At 50.9% G+C, this 22996-nt stretch overlaps 2 protein-coding genes across 6 annotated transcripts in view; one reads left to right on the forward strand and one right to left on the reverse strand.

The window, feature by feature from the left end:
- nfixb (nuclear factor I/Xb) overlaps nucleotides 1-22996 on the forward strand; it is a 506674-nt gene that overhangs the window by 355048 nt on the left and 128630 nt on the right. The window lies entirely within an intron of this gene.
- Nucleotides 11659-22996, reverse strand: part of LOC145361031 (protein lyl-1-like) — a 43548-nt gene continuing 32210 nt past the window's right edge. The window contains exons 3-4 of the mRNA XM_080216577.1: nucleotides 14397-14491; nucleotides 11659-13426 (exon numbers count right to left, since the gene is read on the reverse strand). Coding sequence (XP_080072703.1) covers nucleotides 12891-13426; nucleotides 14397-14491 — 631 coding nt within the window. The 3' untranslated portion in view covers nucleotides 11659-12890. The remainder of the gene's footprint in view (nucleotides 13427-14396; nucleotides 14492-22996) is intronic.

The raw sequence follows: 22996 nt of genomic DNA on the forward strand, positions 1-22996 counted from the left end.
CGAGGACCCTCACTCTTTATGAGTGAGAGGTGGACGTGTTGTCAGCTGAGCACCAAATGACACTGGGATCATCCATCCACGATAGAACCTTCCTGACCTTCCTTCCATTTAGCTATCTGTGTGGTGAAGATACAAGGCTGCACAGTGGTTAACACTGCTGCCTCACAGCGCCAGCGACCCGGATTCTATTCTGGCTTTGGGTGTCTGTGCGGAGTGTGCACATTCTCCCCGTGTCTGCGTGGGTTTCCTCCGGATGCTCCGGTTTCCTCCCACATTCCAAAGACGTGCTGGTCAGGTGGATTAGTCATGCTAAATTATCCCTGTGTACCTGAAAAGGCTCCAGTTGCTAACCACTGTGTCACAGTGCCTCCTCAGTGTGTGTGAGCGAGTGTGTGTGCGGCTGAGTGGGCGAGTGTTGTGTTAGTGATTGTGTGAGTGTGCGAGCGTGTGCGAGTGAGTGTACGAGTGTCAGTGAGTGTGCAAGTGTGTGTGTGAGTATGTGCGTGAGTGAATGTGCGAGCGTGTGTGCAAGTGTGTGTGCAAGTGCCAGTGAGTGTGTAAGTGTGTGCGAGTGTGTGTGCGAATGAGTGTGCGAGTGTGTGTGCAAGTGGGTGTGCGAGTGCAAGTGTGTGTGCAAGTATGTGTGTGTGAGTGCCAGTGAGTGTGCAAGTGTGTCTGCGAGTGTGTGTGCGAGTACGAGTGAGTGTGTGTGAGTGAGTGTGCGAACGAGTGCGCAAGTGAATGCGTGTGTTCATGTGAGAGTATGAGAGTGAGTGTGGGTGTGTATGTGAGTGCGAACGAGTGTGCGAGTGAGTGTGTGTGTGCATGTGTGTGTGTGCGTGTGAGAGTATGAGAATGAGTGTGTGAGAGTGAGTGTGGGTGTGTGTGTGCCTGTGGTGTTCCTACAATATCAGTTTTGAAGAAGGTTAAGGAAAGGACATTGGCTATAGGGAGGTATTGTGGCGCAGTGGATAAGTGTCCCAGCTTCTGAGCCAGGACTCTGGCTTCCAGTCCCACCCCAGGACTCGATCACCAAATTCATAACATAGCCAAACAGGTTGGCTATCCTCCCAACACACACTGATGATAAGAGTGGGAGCGATTCCTGGCCAGGCATCTGATGGAAAGAACATTGGAATTGCTGCTAAATTTGCTGATGACGCAACGATTGGTAGAAACGTAAGTTGTGAAGTGGACGTAAGGAGGCTAAAAGGGGGACATGGGCCGATTAAGAGAGTGGGTAAAGATCAGACGAGATGGGAAAGTGTGAAATAGTCCATTTTGGCAGGAAGAATGAACAAGAAGTATGTTATCGAAATGGTGAGAGATTGCGTAGCTTTGAGGTGCAGAGGGATCTGGGTGTTCCAGTGTATGAATCAGAAAAGGTGAGTGGCGTAATCCCTGCTCCTAATTTGTGTGCTTGCCTTCAATACTGCAAGACTACAACATGCATGTAGGACTGCTTATTTCCACGGATTTATTGAGTGAACTGTAATGTAGCACCGCAGAGCGTTCTTTTATCCCTGGGACACCGGCGTCGCTGGCTGGGCCAGCGTTTATTGCCCATCCCTCGTTGCCTGAGGGTAGTTGAGAGTCAACCACATTGCTGTGGCTCTGGAGTCACATGTAGGCCAGACCGGGTAAGGGTGGCAGATTTCCTTCCCTAAAGGAAATCTGTGGAACCAGATGGGTTTTTCCAACATGGTCATCAGTAAGGCTGGAATTCTCCCATCCTGCCTGCCGCTGGAATTCTAGCGGGTGGAGGAGGTGAGGGGAAGTGGGAGGAGTGAAGGACCATTTAAGGATCCATTGAAATCTCCAATTTGCAGATGAGCAAAGGGCGGAGACTCCTGCCCCATCTTCTTAATTCCAGATTGTTTTTATTGAATTCAAATTCCACCATCTGCCGTGGCGGGATTCGAACCCGGATCCCCTGAGATTCTGGATTAATAGTCTATCGATAATACCAGAAGGCCGTCACTTCCCCTCTGAGCTGAAGCAGGTGGATGGTGGGACAGGCTCAAGGCGCTGGGTGGCCTTTTCCTCTCCCTGTGTTCCTGCGGTAAGCCATGATGTGGAGGTGCCAGCGTTGGCCTGGGGTGGGCACCGTAAGAGGCCTCACAGCACCAGGTCAAAGTGCAACAGGTTTATTTGGAATCGCGAGCTTTCGGAGCGCTGTCCCTTGACGGAGGAACCACTCCCCTGATGGGCGCTCCGAAAGCTCGTGATTCCAAATGAACCTGTTGGGCTTTAACCTGGTGTTGTGAGACTTCTCACTGCGTTCCTGTGGTCACCTGCGGGAGAGAGAATAAAATGGGCCTCGCTGCAAAATGGCGGAGAGGGCCATCTCATTACAATTCGCACAGAGTCCACCACTAATCCCAAAGGAGCCTTGTTTTGCTGCGCGACGCCAAACGGCGCACTTTCTGTTTGAGTATTTTGTTTTCTCTCCAGTCCTGGGGAAGTTGTTGCAATGACAAAGCAGTAACTGCCTGGTCTCCTGGTGCCAGCGGTGTAACGGCTGCTGGCACACCCTCCAGGTGGTCCGGAGGAGGGGGCGGGTGTGTCTGTGTGTGTGTGTGTGTGTGTGTGTGTGTGTGGGGTGGGGGGGAGGGAGGCGAGGAGGGAGGTGGGGTGGACACTCCAGAGGAAAAGGCACCCTTGGAGTATTTTCAGCTTGACCTCTGCCCCCCGTTTAACCCCTTCAGCTGCCTTGGTGGCTCAGGGGTGGGAAAATACCCAGTGTTAGCAAAATAGTGGGGAGGGGAAAGTGTGGGGGCGGTTGGAGGGGGGGTGGAGAGTTGGGGGACGGGGGGCTGCAGGGAGCTGGCCAAAGATCCAAGAAAGCTGGGGGCAGCTTCACAGGAAAGGAGACAGGAGATAAAGGGATGACAAGTTCTGTAGCTCCTTTGGGAGATTTGATTGTAAACTACCCTTTTGAGCAAGAGTTTGATCAGCCCCCCCCACTCCCCTCGATCGTGGCTCACACTTTTGCTTGTCTGACACTTTGTGATGGTTTCAGGTTGTTTCGTAAACCTTTTTCAACCACTGATGTTTTTTTCGTGGGTTGTTGGGGGGGGTGGTCGCTGGCCAGGTCCAGCATTCATCACCCACTCCCCTCACTGACAAAGCAGTGCTGAGCCGCCATCTTGAATCGCGTGGTGTAGGTACGCCCACAGTGCTGTTGGGGGGGGCTTGCAGGATTTTGACCCAGTGTCTGTGAAGGAACGGCCGATATATTTCCAAGTCAGTGGCTTGGAGGGGAACTTGCAAGTTGGTGTTATTCCCATGTATCTCCAGCTGGAGATGAGGGGGTTGGACTATGAAGAGAGACTAAATAGACTGGGTCTGTACTCGTTGGAGTTTAGAAGGATGAGGGGGGATCTTATAGAGGCGTATAAGAATGAAAGGGATGGATAGGGTAGAGGTAGAGAGATTCTTCCCGCTCAGAAAGGACAGCAGGACTAGAGGGCACGGCCTCAAGATAAGAGGGGGGGAGCGGTTTAGAACGGAGTTGAGGAGGAACTTCTTCACTCAAAGGGTGGTGAATCTCTGGAATTCTCTGCCCGTTGAAGTGGTGGAGGCTGCCTCGCTCAATATATTTACGACGCGGGTTGATAGGTTTTTGATAGGCAAGGGGATTAAGGGTTATGGGGAGAGGGCGGGAAAGTGGAACTGAGCCACTTCAGATCAGCCATGATCTTATTGAATGGCGGGGCAGGCTCGAAGGGCTAGATGGCCTACTCCTGCTCCTATTTCTTATGTTCTTATGTTGTCCTTCTAGATGGAGATGAGTTGGAAGCTCCTGCCAAAGGAGCTTTGGTGAGTTCCTGCAGTTCATCATAGCACCCTTACAGTGCCATTCAGCCCATCGAGTCTGAACCGACTCTCCAACCCCTACCTCCCACCCTATCCCCGTAACCTCACACATTTACCCCGCTAATCCCCCTGACCTTGGGACAGTAAGGAACAATTTAGCATGGCCAGTCCAACGAACCTACACATTTTAGGACTGCGGGAGGAAACTGGAGCACCCGGAAGAAACCCACGCAGACACGGGGAGAATGTGTAAACTCCACACAGTCACCCAAGGCCTGAATCGAACAGGGGTCCCTGGCACTGTGAAGTAGGGGTACTAACCACCGTGCCACCCTTACCTTGTTGATGGTACACACGGCTGCCACTGTGTGTTGGTGGTAGAGGGAGTGAATGTTGGTGGAAGGAGTGTGAATGTAGTGAGCTGCTCGGATATAAATAACTGCTGACGTGGGTAGCGACAATACCTCCATCTTCTCGATACTGTCACCGTGTTTTACTTATTCCTGGGACATGGGCATGGCTGGCTGGGTCAGCATTTATTGTCCACCTCTAATTGCATTTGAGAATCAACCACATTGCTGTGGCTCTGGAGACACATGTAGGCCAGACCGGGTAAGGACGGCAGATTTCCTTCCCTAAAGGGCATTAGTGAACCAGATGGGTTTTTCCAACAATGGTTTCATGATCATCAGTAGATTCTTAATTCCAGATAGTTTTTTATTGAACAATTCCACCCGTTGGGTTGGGTAATAAATGCTGGTCAGTTAACGATGTCCATGTCCCACGAATGAATAAAAAAAAGCTGTACTTGTAATTCCTATTAATCTTAATATCTGTGTCTAGAACAAAGAAAATCCCAGCACAGGAACAGGCCCTTCGGCCCTCCGAGCCTGCACTGACCATGCTGCCCGACTGAACTAAAACCCCTTACCCTTCCGGGGACCATATCCCTCTATTCCCATCCTATTCATGTATTTATCAAGACGCCCCTTAGAAGTGACTATCGTATCCGCTTCCACTCCCTCCCCTGGCAGCGAGTTCCAGGCACCCACCACCCTCTGTGTAAAAAATCTGCCCCGTACATCTCCTTTAAACCTTGCCCCTCGCACCTTAAACCTTTGCCCCCTAGTAATAGACTCCCAAGTGTCATCTGGACTCGAAACGTTGGCTCTCTTCTCTCTCCGCAGATGCTGCCAGACCTGCCGAGATTTTCCAGCATCTTTTTTCTCTTTTGGTTTCAGATTCCAGCATCCGCAGTAATTTTATCCGATGGGAAATGAACGCTGGCCTAGCCAGCGATGCTCCCATCCCTTAAATATGGAAAAATGCGGAGGTTATCTCTTTTATAAACTCTTTCATGGGGTGTGGGCAGCCACTGGTGAGGTCAGTGTTGGGAACAGCTGGGCTGAATGGCCTTTCTCGATGCTGTAATCTGTTATGTAATCCATCTTCCCAACAGTCGGTGTCGCGTGGTTAACCTTCTGTGTCTGCTGGCCCAGTCCCCGCGCTGTGGTATCCGCTACCATTCCACTGCACCCGGCTCGGGAGTGGCAGTGGGGCGGGGGGAGGGTGCGGATGGCGAGTGAGCATTCAACAGAATCCTTTCAGCTTAACCCCAGCAGAGGAAGCTGTATGATTCTGGCCAAGGGCAGGCTACAAAACCCGGAGCCTGGCGCAGACTGAGAACTGTCAGCAGATCTTGTCACCTCCGTTTCAGGGCTGTCTGCCCGTCTCAAATCGATGCCAGGCCCCTCAATCCGATCCCCCTTGCCCGTTCTCCCACTCCTGAGGCCCCAGCAGTCACATAGCACCTCGATCCACCCCTACATGGTAACGCCATCCCGCACCAAACTCAAGAGCGAATGACGGCAGGCTATTCACCCACAGGAGGAATCACAGCCCAATCCGGTTCACTTTATCTTTAAGCAAAGATGTGCAGGTTAGGTGGATTGGCCATGCTAAATTGTCCCTTAGTGTCCAAAGATGTGTAGGTTAGGTGGATTGGCCATGCTAAATTGTCCTTAGTGTCCAAAGATGTGCAGGTTAGGTGGATTGGTCATGCTAAATTGTCCCTTAGTGTCCAAAGATGTGCAGGTTAGGTGGATTGGCCATGCTAAATTGCCCCTTAGTGTCCAAAGATGTGTAAGTTGGGTGGATTGGCCATGCTAAATTGTCCCTTAGTGTCCAAAGATGTGTAGGTTAGGTGGATTGGCCATGCTAAATTGCCCCTTAGTATCAAAGATGTGCAGGTTAGGTGGATTGGCCATGCTAAATTGTCCCTTAGTATCAAAGATGTGCAGGTTAGATGGATTGGCCATGCTAAATTGCCCCTTAGTGTCCAAAGATGTGCAGGTTAGGTGGATTGGCCATGCTAAATTGTCCCTTAGTATCAAAGATGTGCAGGTTAGATGGATTGGCCATGCTAAATTGCCCCTTGGTGTGCAAAGATGTGTAAGTTGGGTGGATTGGCCGTGCTAAATTTCCCCTTGGTGTCTAAAGATGTGTAGATTAGGTGGATTGGTCATTCTAAGTTGTCCCTTAGTGTCCAAAGATGTGCAGGTTAGGGGGATTGGCCATGCTAAATTGCCCCTTAGTGTCCAAAGGTGTGCAGGTTAGGTGCATTGGCCTTGCTAAATTGCCCCTTAGTATCAGGGGGATTAGCAGGATAAATGCATGGCATTCTGGGGATTGTTGTTGGTGTGGGCTCGATGGGCTGAATGGCCTCCTCCTGCACTGTAGAAATTCTATGATTCGATGATAACGAAAAACTTGGCCAGTGAGGTAAATCTAAGAGAGGGGAGGGGTTCGCAGGAAGGAGGGGGTGCTAGAATTTCAGTCTAATCGGGCCAAGGGCAGTTGAAGTCTTGACCATTAATGATGGAGTCAACTCCCTCTCTCCTTTGACCTTTGCTTCTGAGTGACCTTATGGGAGCAGCCAGGATCCAACTCTCTCGCCATTTCCATTTCTGCTCCCTCCCTCCCTCCTCAATGAGGGTGGGCAGTGGGGCGGGGTTGCTGGATGTAAGTGGTGAAGCAGATTCCTAATCTCCTCTGCCCCAATCATCTTCTCAACAAGTTTGAGGTCACTTTTTTATTCATTTGTGGGACATGGGCATCGTTGGCTGGGTCGGCATTTATTGCCCATCCCTAGTTGCCCTTGGAGGGCAGTTGAAAGCCAACCCCATTGCTGTGGCTCTGGAGTCACATGTAGGCCAGACCGGGTAAGGACGGCAGATTTCCTTCCCTAAAGGACATTAGTGAACCAGATGGGTTTTTCCAACAATGGTTTCATGGTCATCAGTAGATTCTTAATTCCAGATTTTTTTTGATGAATTCAAATTCCATTATCTGCTGTGGCGGGATTCGAACCTGGGACCCCAGAACATTAGCTGAGTTTCTGGATTAATAGTCTAGTGATAATACCACTAGGCCTTCGCCTCCTCATTACTGTAAACCAGGAGGCTGGGGAACTCACTGGATGCCGATACTCAAAGTTAGATATAATTGGGTCACTGTCTGTGTAAAGTTTGCACATTCTCCCCATGTCTGCGTGGGTTTCCTCGGGGTGTTCCGGTTTCCTCCCACAATCCGAAAGACGGGCTGGTTAGGGTGCATTGGCCGTGCTAAATTCTCCCTCAGTGTTACCCGAACAGGAGTGCGGCGACTAGGAGATTTTCACAGCAAATTCATTGCAGTGTTAATGTAAGCCTACTAATAAACAAACTTTTACATTCACACTGCAATGAAGTTACTGTGAAAATCTCCTAGTCGCCACCCTCCTGTTCGGGCAACACTGAGGGAGAATTTAGCACGGCCAATGCACCCTGACCAGCACGTCTTTCGGAACGTGGTGGGAAACCGGAACACCCCGAGGAAACCCACGCAGACATGGGGAGAACACGCAGACTCTACACAGACAGTGACCCAAGCCTGGGAATCAAACCCTGGTCCCTGGCGCTGTGAGGCAGCGGTGCTAATCACTGTGCCACTGTAAGCCTGATAAAGCAAGAAAAGTGTTCACTAATTATCCATTTATAATCGTCGTACCGTGATTCACGAGCCAGAATTTGTTTGGAGCAGTGAGAGCCGACATTATGAATGGCTTTCTTTTCCATTTTATTTGAAAACACTTCACACGTAATAAATAGAACAGCAGGTGATGGCAAGTTGTGACATTGAGTACAACATTTATGATGCGTATTGGCGGCTGGTGGAAGGATCTAGAATTCGCTCTTCATTCAGCAGTCACGAGGTCGGGGACGCTGCTAGTATTTTTATTCGGTTTTCTGGTAATTATTTCGGGCCGGACCTCCCCATTCCTTGCGGAAATCTGTTTGTGTTGGTAAAATGCCTCAAGGACAATCTTAATGCAACATCCTTACTTTGAAGTCCGCTTCTTGGCCCAGACGCACAGGCCTCCCAGCTGTGAGATTCCCATCGGCGGGAGGTCGTAGTCATAGAAAGTCATTGAGGTTTACAGCATGGAAACAGGCCCTTTGGGCCAACATGTCCATGCCCGCCCCTTGTTTTTAACCACTAAGCTCATCCCAATTGCCCGCATTTGGCCCATATCCCTCTATACCCATCTCACCCACGTAGCTGACTAAACGCTTTTTAGAAGACAAAATTGTATCTGCCTCTATTACTGCCTCTGGCAGATCGTTCAACCCCACCACCCTCTGTGTGAAAAAATTGCCCCTCTGGACACTTTTGTATCTCTCCCCCCTCACCTTAAACCTGTTGCTTCTAGTTTTAGACTCCCCTACCTTTGGGAAAAAGATATTGACTGTCCAGCTGATCCATGCCCTGTAGGGTCTGTCCAAATGTGACTCTGGAGTCACATGTAGGCCAGACCAGGTAAGGACAGCAGATTTCCTTCCCTAAAAGGGACATTAGTCAACCAGTTGCTGCGGCGGAATCACTGGTCCGGAAAATTCCGGCCCTCATTCCCTTATTCTTGCCTCCAACTCTTGGAAGCATCTTTGGCTCTTTGCCTTTCTGAGTCTTCACCCTCCCTAAGCGAGTGCTGGGAGCTGGATACATTGCAAAGATCCCTGAGCTGATGATTTACACGCCACACCCACAACTATCATTCACTGCCCACTCATGAGTTGTCCTCGCAAACCCCTCTCCCTCCCTCGAGAGAGGAGGAAATCTCTCTACTCCCATTTTCTTTCTGGGTTATGGGCGCCGCTGGCTGGGCCGGCATTTATTGCCCATCCCGAGTTGACGTTGAACTGTATGGCTGGAACTTGCTGGCCGTTCGCAGTGGCGGGATTTTCCAGTCCCGCTGGCAGCGCACTCCTGCCCCGCAGGTTTTCCCACTGGCGTGGGGGTGACATCAACAGGAATTCTCACCGACAGCGGCCGGAGAATCCCACCGCTGGCAAACAACGCGCCACCTCCCGCCGGCAGGAATCACACGGCTGGGAGGCTGGAGAACCTCACCCAACATCCTTCTTGGCCATTTCAGAGGGTTGTTGAGAGTCAACCACATTGCTGTGGCTCTGGAGTCACATGTAGGCCAGACCGGGTAAGGACGGCAGATTTCCTTCCCTAAAGGGACATGAGTGAACCGCTTGGGGTTTTCCGACAATGGTTTCACGGTCATCAGTAGATTCTTAATTCCAAATATTTTTTATTGAATTCTAATTCCACCATCTGCCGTGGTGGGATTCGAACCCAGGTCCCCAGAACGTTAGCTGAGTTTCTGGGTTAATAGTCTAGCGATAATACCACTTGGCCATCGCCTCCCCATTAGCTCATTCAGAAGGCTTAGGCCTAAGAGGACCTGTTTTTGACCTAGTGGACAATTCTCAGTACAGGACAAGGGAGTGGCACGGTGGCACAGTGTTAGCACTGCTGCCCCACAGCACCAGGGACCCGGGTTCGATACCCAGCTGGGGTCACTGTCTGTGTGGAGTCTGCACATTCTCCCCATATCTGCGTGGGTTTCCTCTGGGTGCTCTGGTTTCCCCCCATGGTCCTAACATGCGCAGCTTAGGTTGATTGATCATGCTAAATTGTCCCCTAGCGTCCCATGATGTGTGGGCTGGATGCACTGGCCATGTTAAATTGCCCCTTAGTTTCCCAAGATGTATGGGTTGGGTGCATTGGCTATGCTAAATTGCCCCTTAGCGCCCTGGGATGTGTGGGCTGGGTGCATTAGCCATGCTAAATTTCCCCTAGTGTCCCGGGATGTGTGGGTTAGGTGGATTGGCCATGCTAAATTTCCCCTAGTGTCCCGGGATGTGTGGGTTGGGTGCATTAGCCATGCTAAATTTCCCCTGGTGTCCCAAGATGTGTGGGTTAGGTGGATTGGCCATGCTAAATTGCCCCTTAGTGTCCCAAGATGTGTGGGCTAGGTGGATTGACCATGTTCAATTTACTTTGGTGGCAGGGGGACAAGCGGGGTAAATACATGGGGATAGGATTGGAGTGGGATTATTGTCGGTGTAGACTCAATGGGCTGAAAGGCCTCTATCTGCACTGAGAGGATTCTATGATTTTAGGAGATAAGGAAGAGGCAATCATCAGGAAATTGGAGGTTAGCAGGATTGTGATGCAGGAAGAGGTTGAAGGTCAGAGGTTACAGAAGAACCACCAATCAGATGACAGGATTTGTGTTGTATCTGTAAAGGTGGGTTGTCATGCTGGTCTTATCCATCTGGTTCACCCATGTACACACACGTTATTCACCTGTGTCCGCCTTTCGTACAGCTGGAACCATGATGGGTTGTGGACATTGAATTGAGGAATGGCTCACGCGGAGATGAAACCCTCCCCCATTTTGAGGCTTCCAGTCTGAGCGCTAACCCCCCTGTTGAGTTACTGCAATTCATTCCTCTGGTCTTTGCACCCAGAGTCCTAACTGGAGATGGAAGTTCAATTCCCACAAGGGTGCTCCGTAAGCTGGAATTTTCCGTGTGTACCTGCTGGCGGCATTTTCCAGTCCCGCCCGATGGTGATCTGTGCCAGGGGAGGGGTGGGGATGTATAAAATGGGAAATCTTGTTTACAGCAGCGGGACTGGAAAATTCCACCAATGGCAGGCAACATCCACGAATCACATGACGGGGAGCATGGAAAATCTTACCCTCTGTCTGACATGGCTGTTGCGAACTTAAGCTTAACATGTCGACCAATGCTGAATTGGAATCACTTCCCGCCTGATGGGTCAAAGGTTATAGGGGACTCTTACAGCCAATGGTGTGAGTGGGAATGTTGGGATGGGGGGCGGGGTGGGGGAGTTGGTTAGCTCAATTGGCTAGAGTGTGAAGCAGGATGATGCCACTAATGTGGGGTCAACCCCCACTGTGAACTGTGTTAGTTCTGGAAGGCCCTAACTCTTCGCCTCACCCCAGGCCAGCACAGAGGCATCCCTCAAGGTACGATTGGCCAAAGATGTCGCTCTGATGGAGAGTGAGATGTCCCGGGTCCTTCCAGATGCTCGATGCATGCACAGAAGTGACTCACTCCATCCTGCAGGTCAAAGGTGAAAGGCCAACAGTGCGCCAAGGTTCACCGGCCTCTCTGTCTCCCAACTGGAAGATGGAATGAGCGGAGGACTGAGAGCGTCCGAGGAGGGAGCCTCTTGCCTGTTACCCAGAGGTGTCCACCAGCAACTCTCGGGTCTTTACAGGGTGTCCTCATGCCCAAGGATGTTGACAAAGGAAGACACTGGCTGGGATCCCCTGGTTGGGTTGTCTGTGACTCCCTGCCTCTGGCAGTGCGGGTAGGGTGGGGAGTGAGGGTGAGGGGAGGGGGGAGCAAACAACGAGAAGGCCCATTGACCAATGACAGGGGGTGCGCTGGAAGACCCTGCCGGCAGCCAATGGTGCCGTGAAACACGCCAAGGAGGCACGTGAGCCCAAGTCTGGCCCAATGTGTGTTTGGGTGCCACGGTTCTGGAGATGTACATCCCAATAATCTTTTGCTTGGGGCATTTATAAGTCATGTCCATCCTGTAGATTCTGTTGAGTCAAGTCAAGCAAGGATTGACACTGTATCTGAATACGGGGGTGGGGGTGGGGGGAGGTTTGCTCAGGTGAAGGTTAGGGGCATGATGTGACATTAGTCAGAGCTTCCCTGATCTCTCTAACCAACCCCGGGATCTCATACCTGAAGATCAGCCAATGACGTGAGGCATTAAATAGATAACTAGGGGCAATAACAGAGCTGACTGAGCGCCCTGAATTCATTAACCCCTGAGGAAAGACATGTAGATGGTTGTTTTCTAGAAGTATGGAGGAATGTTCCCCTTGTCCACCCAAACCACTGCCCATTGATGATGAGGATTAGTGGCGGGAGTGTCTTACAGTTCACCCAGGGAGTCATATTCAGGGCAATGGTTAGAGATGATGGTTCTTTCCATCACAACTAGACCAGGAGTCTCTTACCGCCTGCCTTTGGCAAGTTGACGCTCGGACCTGTTTGGCCGTGTTATTGATGTACCTTCCTCAAGCCGTCAAGTCCTGGCAGTGGGATTCGAACCCGGAGCTCAGAGGCAGGATACGCTACCCGCGCTTTGCCCCAAGAACTTTGGCGGTGGGTGAGAGGGGAGGCTTATACCAGGTCCACAGGTCAGATACCTCACACATTGAGACATTTGTACTTTGTAACACATCATCACACTCGCATCGGCCTACTGCCCTCCTTGGCTTATTGGCAGGGTTCATCGTTCGACACCAAGTGCCTTCCCCCGTTTACAGGTACACGGGAACATTGGGCCAGACTGTCGGGACAGTTTTCACCTTCACAGAAGAGAAACAGTCAAAAGAAAAAAGAGAACGGCGAGCGTCCAGAAACCATCTCCCTCCTCTCCGTCCGCAGGGTTACCAGAACGAGTTTGGCTTTGTCCAATCTGAGAGCAAAATGGCCCCGACGTTGACAGAGGTGGGGCCCAGAACTGGCTTGCGTTCCCGCTCGGGCAGGGACCTGAAGCCCAACGTTGGTCGTCCAATCCTGAGTGCCCTTGGAACCCGGTGCAGGTGGGAATGAACGAATGGCGGGAGTCGTGGTCCATCGTGCAACGTTCCATCTCGCCGTCTGCCGTTTGGTCCTTGCCGTCGGTCACCGATGAGTTGAGGCCAACGCGGGGACGAAAGGCGGTTCCTGCGTTTCCGGCTCGGTTTTCACCGAGTGCTCTTGCTCCTCCTCCTCGGTGTTCGGGCTCCCCCCGTCGCCGTAGCAACTGGACGCCGGCGAGGCGGTGGTGACGGAGGACAGTTGGCGCCTCAGGGCCACGGCGGGCACGGACGCCAGCCCCAGCTTTTGCGGAAGGGTCAGCGGCGGCTCCGGGGTGGGCGGTGCCGTCCCCCCAGCCGGGTCCAGAGGCGGCGAGGCCGGGGCCTGGGCGCCGCGCACCCCGTTCGTCCGGCCCCCCGCCCGCAGTTTCTCCTCGGGTTCCTGCTGGTCACCCAGTAGCTTGACCAGGAAGTTGATGTACTTCATGGCCAGCCGCAGGATCTCGTTCTTGCTGAGCTTCTTGTCGGGCGGGTGGGTGGGGATGAGCTTGCGCAGGTCCGAGAAGGCCCCGTTGACGTTCTGCTGTCGCCAGCGCTCCCGGCTGTTGGTGAACATGCGGCGCACGACCTTCTGAGGCGGGCCTGCAAAGCAGAGAGGGCCTTTAGTCAGCGTTCTGTACCCCCCAACGGCACAAAGAATCACAGGGGGAAATGGAGGTGAGTGTTAATTCAGGGCTTCGGTAAGGCCACACCTAGGGAGGCACAGCGGTTAGCAGTGCTGCCACACAGCGCCAGGGACCTGGGTTCGATTCTGGCCTCGGTGTGTTGGTGTGGAGTTTGCATGTTCTCCCCGTGTGGGTTTCCTCCAGGTGCTCCGGTTTACTCCCCCCAGTCCAAAGATGTGCCGGTTAGGAGGGTTGGCCATGCTAAATTGCCCCTAGTGTCCTAGGGTGCTTAGTTTGGGTAGATTAGCCATGCCAAGTTGCCCCTTTGTGTTCAAAAATGTGCAGCTTAGGTGGATTGGCCATGCTAAATTGTCCCTTAGTGTCCAAAGATGTGCAGGTTAGGTGGATTAGCCATGCTAAATTGTCCCTTAGTGTCCAAAGATGTGCAGGTTAGGTGGATTGGCCATGCTAAATTGTCCCTTAGTGTCCAAAGATGTGCAGGTTAGGTGGATTAGCCATGCTAAATTGTCCCTAGTGTCCAAAGATGTGCAGGTTAGGTGGATTGGTCATGCTAAATTGTCCCTTAGTGTCCAAAGATGTGTGGGTTAGGTGGATTGGCCATGCTAAATTGTCCCTTAGTGTCCAAAGATGTGCAGGTTAGGTGGATTGGCCATGCTAAATGCACAGAGTTATTGGGATAGGGTGCAGTGGAGGCCCTGGGTAAGCTGCTCTTTCAGAAAGTCGGTGCAATCCCAATGGGCCAAACGGCCTCCTTCTGCACTGTAGGGAGTCCACCTTGAGATCCTGTAGTTTTTTTAAAAAAAGCTAATGACCCAGGTTTCTCCTTGGGTTTGAGGTTTGCCCAGCAATGAACATTTGCTGCAGTCATAAGAATAGGGAGCGGTCGTATCCATGGTTACGTGTGCAGCTGGACAAGCTTCACCTACCATCATGCACGTCCACCTCATAATGGCTGGAAGGCCTCCTCTTGATCCTGTTATTGGGGAACACACTAAACGTGCTTGTCGATCCGATATATGCACTAGAATCGAAACAGAATGGATTATGAAGCATTGCAGATTACTTCAGACTATTTCAAAGTTAATTTATTAGTGTCTCAAGTTGGCTTTACATTAACACTGCAATGAAGTCACTTGGAAAATCCCCCCTAGTCGCCACACTCCGGTGTCTGTTTGGGTATACTGAGGGAGAATTTAGCACGGCTGATGCATCCTAACCAGATAGTCAGAACCTCCTTCCCAGGGTGGAAGAGTCGATTACTCGGGCGCACAGATTTAGGGTGCGGGGAACAAGGTTTAAAGGAGATGTACGAGGCAGATTTTTTACACAGTGGGTGGTGGGTGCCTGGAACTCGTTGCCAGGGGAAGGTAGTGGAAGCAGATACGGTAGTGATTTTTAAGGGGCGTGTTGACAAATACATGAATAGGATGGGAATAGAGGGATATGGTCCCCCGGAAGGGTAGGGGGTTTTAGTTCAGGCGGGCAGCATGGTCGGTGCAGGCTTGGAGGGCCGGAGGGCCTGTTCCTGTGCTGTAATTTTCTTTGATCTTTGTCTTTGAATTTAACACGGCCAATGCATCTAATCAGCGCGTCTTTCGGACTGTGGCAGGAAACCAGAGCAAACCCACGCGGACACGAGGAGAATGTGCAAACTCCACACAGACAGTGACCCGAGGCTGGGAATCGAACCTGGAGCCCTGGCGCTGTGAGGCAGCAATGCTAACCACTGTGCCACCGTGTTCGCCTGATCTTTCCTCAGAGACGGTTGTTACAGTAAGCTTCCATTAGGTGCCGGAGTAACAGAGTAGAATTTCAAACTTTACCACTGATGCCAAGCCACTGCAACTGGACAGACAGAGAAGCAGGAACACAGGAATTAGGAGCAGACGTGGGCAAATTCAGCCCTTCGAGCCTGCTCTGCCATTCAATCAGATCGTGGCTGATCTCTCCCTGGTCTCCGATCCCCCTCCCCACCTGTTCCCCATATCCTTTTTTGTATTAGAAATATATCCATCTTCCTTTTTGATACCATTCAATGATTCAGCCCCCACTGCGCTCTGGGGCAGCGAGTTCCACAAGTTCACCCCCCTCTGCGAGAAGTAGCTCCCCCTCATCTCAGTTTTAAATCTACTGCCTCTTCCCTGTGACCTCTTGTTCCAGATTGCCCCACAAGAGGGAACATTTAGTCTACATTTACTTTATCAATCCCTTTTAGAATTTTATATACCTCCATCAAATCCCATCTCGTCCTTCTAAACTCCAGCAAGTACAAGCCCAAACTGTTTAATCTCTCCTCATACGTCACCCCTTTCATCCCTGGAATCAATCTAATGAACCTCCTCTGGACTGTCACCATATCCTTCCTCAAATAAGGAGACCAGAGCTGGATATAATACTCCAGATGTGGTCTCACCAACACCCTGTACAATTGCAACAACACTACTCTACTTTCTCTTTGTAATACATGCCAACATCTCAATGGCCTTTTTTATTCCGTGCTGCACCTGCATACCCACTTTCTGTGATTCATGAACAAGGACACCCAGATCCCTCTGCCCAGGCACAGGAAGGTGAGGGGAGTCGCATTTGCAAAACAGAGATGATGCATTTTGTCAGAGGGAGAGGCGTGTGAACGAAAATTTAAAAACATTGTAGGGCACTATAAGTTGAGTGAGTGGGCTAATGCGCAGCAGATGCAGTTTAATGTGGATCGATGTGAGATTATCCATTTGGTAGCAGAAACAGGAAACAGATTACTATCGGAATGGCTACAAATTGAGAGAGCAGAATTTGCAATAAGGCCTGGGTGTCCTTGTGCACCAGTCACTGAAGATAACCATGCTGGTATAGCAAGGAGTAAGGCATGTTGGCCTCCATTACAAGAGGATTTACGTACAGGAGCAAGGATGTCTTGCTCCAATTATAGAGGGCCTTGTTGAGGTCACACCTAAAATATTGTGCGCAGTTTTGGCCTCCTTATCTGAGGAAGGATGTTCTTGGATGTTTTGAGAGTGGCCTAGTACTTGTGCTTAATACTGGACCAGCAGATGGGCACCACGACAGCTCAGTGACTAGCACTGTTTGCTGTGCAGATACATGGATTTGGGCCGGTGTCTGTGGGAGTTTGCGCATTCTCCCCGTGCTTGCGTGGGTTTCCTCCGGGTGCTCCGGTTTCCTCCCACACCCCAAAGATGTGCTCTTAGGCTGATTGGTGTAACAAATTGTCCCTAAATTATTCTCCCCTGAATCTGGTTTCCAATGGGGGTACCATAAGCATAGACACGGGTCAAGGGAGGTGTAGGAAAAATACATTGTTAAGATGGCGGCGTGGGCTCGTTGGGCCGAAGGGCCTGTTTCCCGTGCTGTGTTGTTCTTTTTGTTTTTTGTGTGCTATAGTGGGAAGGCAGCAAAGGTTTACCAGCTGATTCTGGATTGACAAAACTGACTTATGAGGAGATATTGAGTAGGTTGGGATGATATTCCCCGGAATTCAGAAGATTAGATATCTTACCCAGGGCCTCTCCACCACCTAAACCCATAACCCCACACATTTACAATGGCTAATCCACCTAACCCACACATCTTTGGACACAAAGGGGCAATTTAGCATGACCAATCCACCTAACCTGTGCACCTTTGGAAATTAAGAGGCAATTTAGCATGGCCAATCTCCCCATGTGCGCTCCTTTGAACATGAAGGAACAATTTAGCATGGCCAATCTGCCTAATTGATACATCTTTGAACACTAAGGGACAGTTTAGCTTGGCCAATCAATCTAACCTGCACATCTTTGGACTGTGGGAGGAAGCCGGAGCGCTCGGAGGAAACCCACGTAGGGGAGAACGTGTAATCCCCACACAGACAGTACAACGAGGATGTGGAGGCACAGACAGTGACCCAAGGCGAAAATCAAACCCGGGTTCCTGGTTGCTGCAGGGCAGCAGTGCCACCCCAGTTTTTTTTAAAGTTTATTTATTATTGTCACAAGTAGGCTTACATTAACACTGCAATGAAGTTACTATGAAAATCCCCTAGTCGCCACACTCCAGCGCCTGTTTGGGTACACCGAGGGAGAATGTAGCACGGCCAATGCACCCTAACCAGCACGTCTTTCGGACTGTGGGAGGGAACCGGAGCACCCGGAGGAAACCCACGCAGACACTGGGGGGGGGGAGAACATGCAGACTCCGCACAGACAGTGACCCAAGCCGGGAATCGAACCTGCGAGGCAGCAGTGCTAACCACCGTGCCAGCATGGGAAGCAACTAACTTGTCTGTGTGGGTTTCAACTAACTTGTCACTTCGGGGGGAATTAACCTTCCAGGTTAACTTTCCAATTTAAGGTGGCCAGCAGCTTTTGGGGGTGGGGGAGGGAGAAATCCCCCCTCCCCCCCCAGACTGAGGGTAGAGGGTCTGTGGTTTGGGTCACTGTCTGTGTGGAGCCTGCACCTTCTCCCCCTGTGTCTGCGTGGGTTTCCTGCGGGGTTCTGTGTTCTGTGTTGGGACTGTTCCTCTGAGGTGCACACACAGCCTGTCAGTGAAAATGCATTACTGATTTCTAACCCAGCCTAGGCTGACACTAAATTCAATTTGCATTGCTCCCTGCTGTTTATATAATAGACCATGCCACACCATGTGTTCCAAACAATTAATAACACCAAAGAGTATCTATGTGGTTCTCCTGATACCATGTTCAATTGCAATCTCAGTGACATTGATTGCCCCACTAGAATATGGCACTCCTTCTGCATTCGCATTATGGTTCCGTTTAAAATGCTTTGTTAGATTAAATATTCCTTTCATTTTATATCCCTTTCCTTCATTTTTCCCTCAATCTTTTATTTTCTATCTTTTCGCTTTCGACCCACCCTATCCTGTCTTTCTGTCGTTCATTTACTGCCGTCCCCTTCAACCCGCTCCCCTGTTTCTCTCCGGCTGCTTTCCTTTGCCAGCTCTGGATCGCTCGGGCAGCAGGGCGGCGCAGTATTTAGTACGGCTGCCTCGTGGCACCAGCGACCCGGGTTCGACACGTGGCTTGGGTCACTGTCTGTGCAGAGTCCTCCATGTCTGCCTCACAGCTCCGGGGACCCCGGTTCGATTCCCGGCTCGGGTCATTGTCTAGGCGGAGTTTGCGCGTTCTCTCCGTGTCTGCATGGGTTTCCTCCGGGTAATCCGGTTCCCTCCCACAGTCCGAAAGACGTGCTGGTTAGGGTGCATTGGCTGTGCTAAATTCTCCCTCAGTGTTACCCGAGCAGGTGCCAGAGTTTGGTGACTAGGGGATTTTCACAGTAACTTCATTGTAGTGTAAGTCTACTTGTACCACGAATAAAAAGAAGTCCATCTTTCTTCTCTCCCATCCTTTTCTCCCTCACTCTCGCTCTTTCTTAATGCTTTACACCAATCTCATCATTTTTCCATCCCTCCTTTATCTAACGGGTGGCACAGTGGCACAATGGTTAGCATCGCTGCCTCACTGCGCCAGGGACCCGGGTTCAATTTCTGGCTTGGGTCACTGTCTGTGTGGAGTTTGCACATTCTCCCCGTGTCTGTGTGGGTTTCCTCCAGATGTTCTGGTTTTCTCCCACGATCCAAAGATGTGCGGGTTAGGGTGGATTGGCTGTGCTAAATTGTTCCTTAGTGTCCAAAGATGTGCAGGTTAGGTGGATTGGCCATGCTAAATTGCCTCTTAGTGTCCAAAGATGTGTAGGTTAGGTGGATTGGCCATGCTAAATTATCCCTTAGTGTCCAAAGATGTACGGGTTAGTTACTGGTTACAGGGATAGGGCCTGGGTGGGATTGTTGTCGCTGCAGGCTCAATGGGCGAAATGGCCTCCTTCTGTGCCGCAGAGATTCTGTACTTCTATAAGCTTCTCTGGCCTCCCCCCGCACCCCCCCCCCCAACCCCTGCCGCCGCCATCTCTGTCTCTTTCCTGTCACGTTTACACCCCTGCTCGGTTTCCACCTTTCTGTTCCTCTGCAGTTCATCCCTTCTGACTCTTCCATCCTGGCTCCCTCCTTCTCATTTATCATTTCTCCATCACCGAACAACACCCTTCCCTCTCCCCGCCACACGTGTCCCTCCTTCCGCAACACCACCCCCAAAACAATCCATCCAACCCCTTCACCACCCCCCTCTCCCTCCTCCTCCTCCTCTCCCCACCAACCCCCCCCCCTCCCCTCCACCCCCATCAGCTGTCAGCCTCTTTGGGCCAAGAGGCAGCTGAAAAAAACAAGAGTTTTGTGCTGAGCAGATGCGGTTTTGTGCACCGGTTCCAGACTGGCATCTTGCAGTTTGCCCACCACCCCCCCCCCCCCCCCACTGTGCCGAGCAGATGTCCCCCGGATCGCTGTGACACCGGTTGGCATCCCTCTGCCACCTTCAGATCGGAATGGAAACAGCAAGGGCTTGCTGATCGCAACTCTTGGCTGCCGGAGGGAGCAGCTTTCTTTTTGTTTTGTGTTTGCTCGGCAGACGGCAGGCAGACGCTCGCGTGGGTCCATCGAGGCGTCCCAGCAAATACCATCCGACGTCCCCCCCCCCCCCCCCCCCCCCACCCCCTCCCCCCTCCCAAAACCGAATGCAAATTCGATCCGACTGAGTCCCTTTATTAAACCCTCCGGAGCCACGCTCGGAAGGCATTTACAAATACAGAAACCCTTCCAGATCCTGAGCTGCCATCAGCCTTTCCCTCCCTTGTTTACTCCAGTCTGCAGCCTCTCCCAGTAGGCCGACTGTGTTGCCCGGGTAATGGCCTGAAGAACACGTTGTTTTTCTTTTTTTTTTAAAAAAAAAACCGTCCACCTGACCGCATCGTGGACGGGGTAGGGTGGGGGATTTTCGCACTCGATCCAAGAAGGGCTGTTAGTCGGAGCAAATGATTACGTTACGGTGGAGAAAAGGCTTCAGCTAATTTGTGTTGCCATGGTGACTACGCATCTCCATTAGATCAGGGCACTGAATAAGCTTTCCGCTATCAACTCTCTCATTAAGTTCCTTATTGACCGCAAACTTTTGGAGAGAGCCGGACAAAATGCCAAGCCGATTCTCAATATTCCGTGTGTTTAGCTTTCGAGAGCAGTGCTGCCTCACGGCGCCAGAGACCCGGGTTCGATTCTGGCCTCGGGTCGGTGGCTGTGTGGGGTTTGCACATTCTTCCCTGTTTCTGCGTGGGCTTCTTCTGGGTGTTCCGGTTTCCTCCCACAGTCAAAAGATGTGAAAGTTTGGTGGATTAGTCATGCTAAATTGCCCCTAAGTGTCCAAAGTTGTGTAGGTTAGGTGGATTGGCCATGCTAAATTGCCCCTTAGTGTCCCAAGATATGCTGGTTAGGTGGATTGCCCATGCTAAATTGCCCCTTAGTGTCCCAAGATATGCTGGTTAGGTGGATTGCCCATGCTAAATTGCCCCTTAGTGTCCCAAGATATGCTGGTTAGGTGGATTGGCCATGCTAAATTGTCCCTTAGTGTCCCAAGATATGCTGGTTAGGTGGATTGGCCATGCTAAATTGCCCCTTAGTATCTAAAGATGTGCTGGTTAGGTGCATTGGCCATGCTAAATTGTCCTTTCGTGTCCAAAAATGTGCAGGTAAAATGGACTGGCCATGCTAAATTACTCCTTAGAGTCCAAAGATGTGTAGGTTAGGGGGATTGACCATGCTAAATTGTGCCTTGGTATTCAAAGATTTTTCGGTTAGGTGGATTGGCCATGCTAAGTTGCCTCTTAGTGTCCAAAGATGTGGAGGTTAGGTGGATTGGCCATGCTAAATTGCCCCTTAGCGTCCAAAGATGTGGAGGTTAGGTGGATTGGCCATGTTAAATTGCCCCTTAGCGTCCAAAGATGTGCTGGTTAGGTGGATTGGCCATGCTAAATTGCCTCTTAGTGTCAAAAAATGTGCAGGTTAGGTGGATTGGCCATGCTAAATTGCCCCTTAGTATCTAAAGATGTGCTGGTTAGGTGCATTGGCCATGCTAAATTGCCCCTTAGTGTCCAATGGTGTTTAGGTTAGGTGGATTGGCCATGCTAAATTGCCCCTTAGTGTCCAATGGTGTTTGGGTGGGTTGACCATGCTAAATTGTCCATGATAAATTGCCCCATGATAAGTTTCAGGAAGATTAGCAGGGTATATACATGGGGTTATGGGGATAGACCCAGATGGGATCGTTATCAGAGCAGATTTAATGGACCGAATGGCCTCCTCCTGCCAAGTAGGTTGCTATGATTGTATGATTCTGTGAGAGAGGATTCGTTGTGTCCGTGGGTAGATTTTACACTCGCAGTCAGGACTGCATGGGTGAAAGATTGGGTTCGAGGTGGGACTGAAGTCTTGTATCCTGTTCCTCTCTCCAATCAGCTTCATGTTTCCTTCAGGGTATTGTCCTTCCTGGAAGGATGGGGCTGTTAAACCTTGCCTCTCATTCCTCTCTGGATTGGAGCCAGTAGGTTCCAACTCGCCTTCATTCCAAAATGCCCACATTATTCCTTAACCTACAGAGTTGCATGTAATGACACCCCCTTTCTTCACCCAGAGAGTGGTGAGCCTGTGGAATGCATTACCCCAGGAAGAAGCTGATGCCAAAACACTGAATGTATTCAAGGGACGGCTGGATATAGCACTTGGGGCGAATGGGATCAAAGGTTATGGGAAGTAAACAGAATCAGACTATTGAGTTGAACAATCAGCCATGATCGTAATGAATGGCGGAGCAGGCATGATGGGCTGAATGGCCTCCTCCTGCTCCTCATTTCTATGTTTCTGTGCAAAATGCCCATCTAAGCTAACCCCATTTGCCTGCATTTGGCCCATATTCCTCTAAACCTTTCCTATCCTTGTATCTGTCCAAATGTCTTTTAAATGTTGTGGGGTGGCACAATAGCACAGCGGTTAGCACTGCAGCTTCACAGTTCCAGGGTCCTGGGTTCAATTCCCAGCTCGGGTCACTGTCTGTGTGGAGTCTGCACATTCTCCCTGTGTCTGCGTGGGTTTCCTCCGGGTGCTCCGGTTTCCTCCCACAGTCCAAAGATGTGTGGGTTAGGTTGATTGGCTATGCTAAGAAATTGCCCCTTAGTGTCCAGGGATGCGTAGGTTAGAGGGATTAGTGGGTGGATATGGGGGTAGGGCCTGGGTGGGATTGTGGTTGGTGCAGACTCGAAGGGCCTCTTTCTGCTCTGTAGGGTTCTATGAGTTGCTGGCATTGGACTGGCTGGGCACAGTAAGTACTTTATAAACCTGTTAGACTTTCACCCAGTGTTGTGAGACTACTTACTTTTAAATGTTGTCAATGTCCCTGCCTCAACCACTTCCTCCGGCAGACCATCCCACAAAAGTACCACCCTCTGTGTAAAAAAAGTGGCTCCTTAGGTTCCCATTAATTCTTTCCCCTCTTAAATCGAAGCTGTGCCCTGTACTTCTCCATTCCCCAAGCCTGGTGCATTTACCCTATCCACGCCTCTCTCTGTGCTAAAGTTAAACCCCCATTCATGCCCTAAAGCACGGGGTTAAGCACAGTCGATAGGCAACAAACAAACC

The sequence above is a fragment of the Carcharhinus amblyrhynchos genome, chromosome 33 (genome assembly GCF_965287045.1).
Source record: "Carcharhinus amblyrhynchos chromosome 33, sCarAmb.v2.hapA, whole genome shotgun sequence".
NCBI lineage: Eukaryota > Metazoa > Chordata > Chondrichthyes > Carcharhiniformes > Carcharhinidae > Carcharhinus > Carcharhinus amblyrhynchos.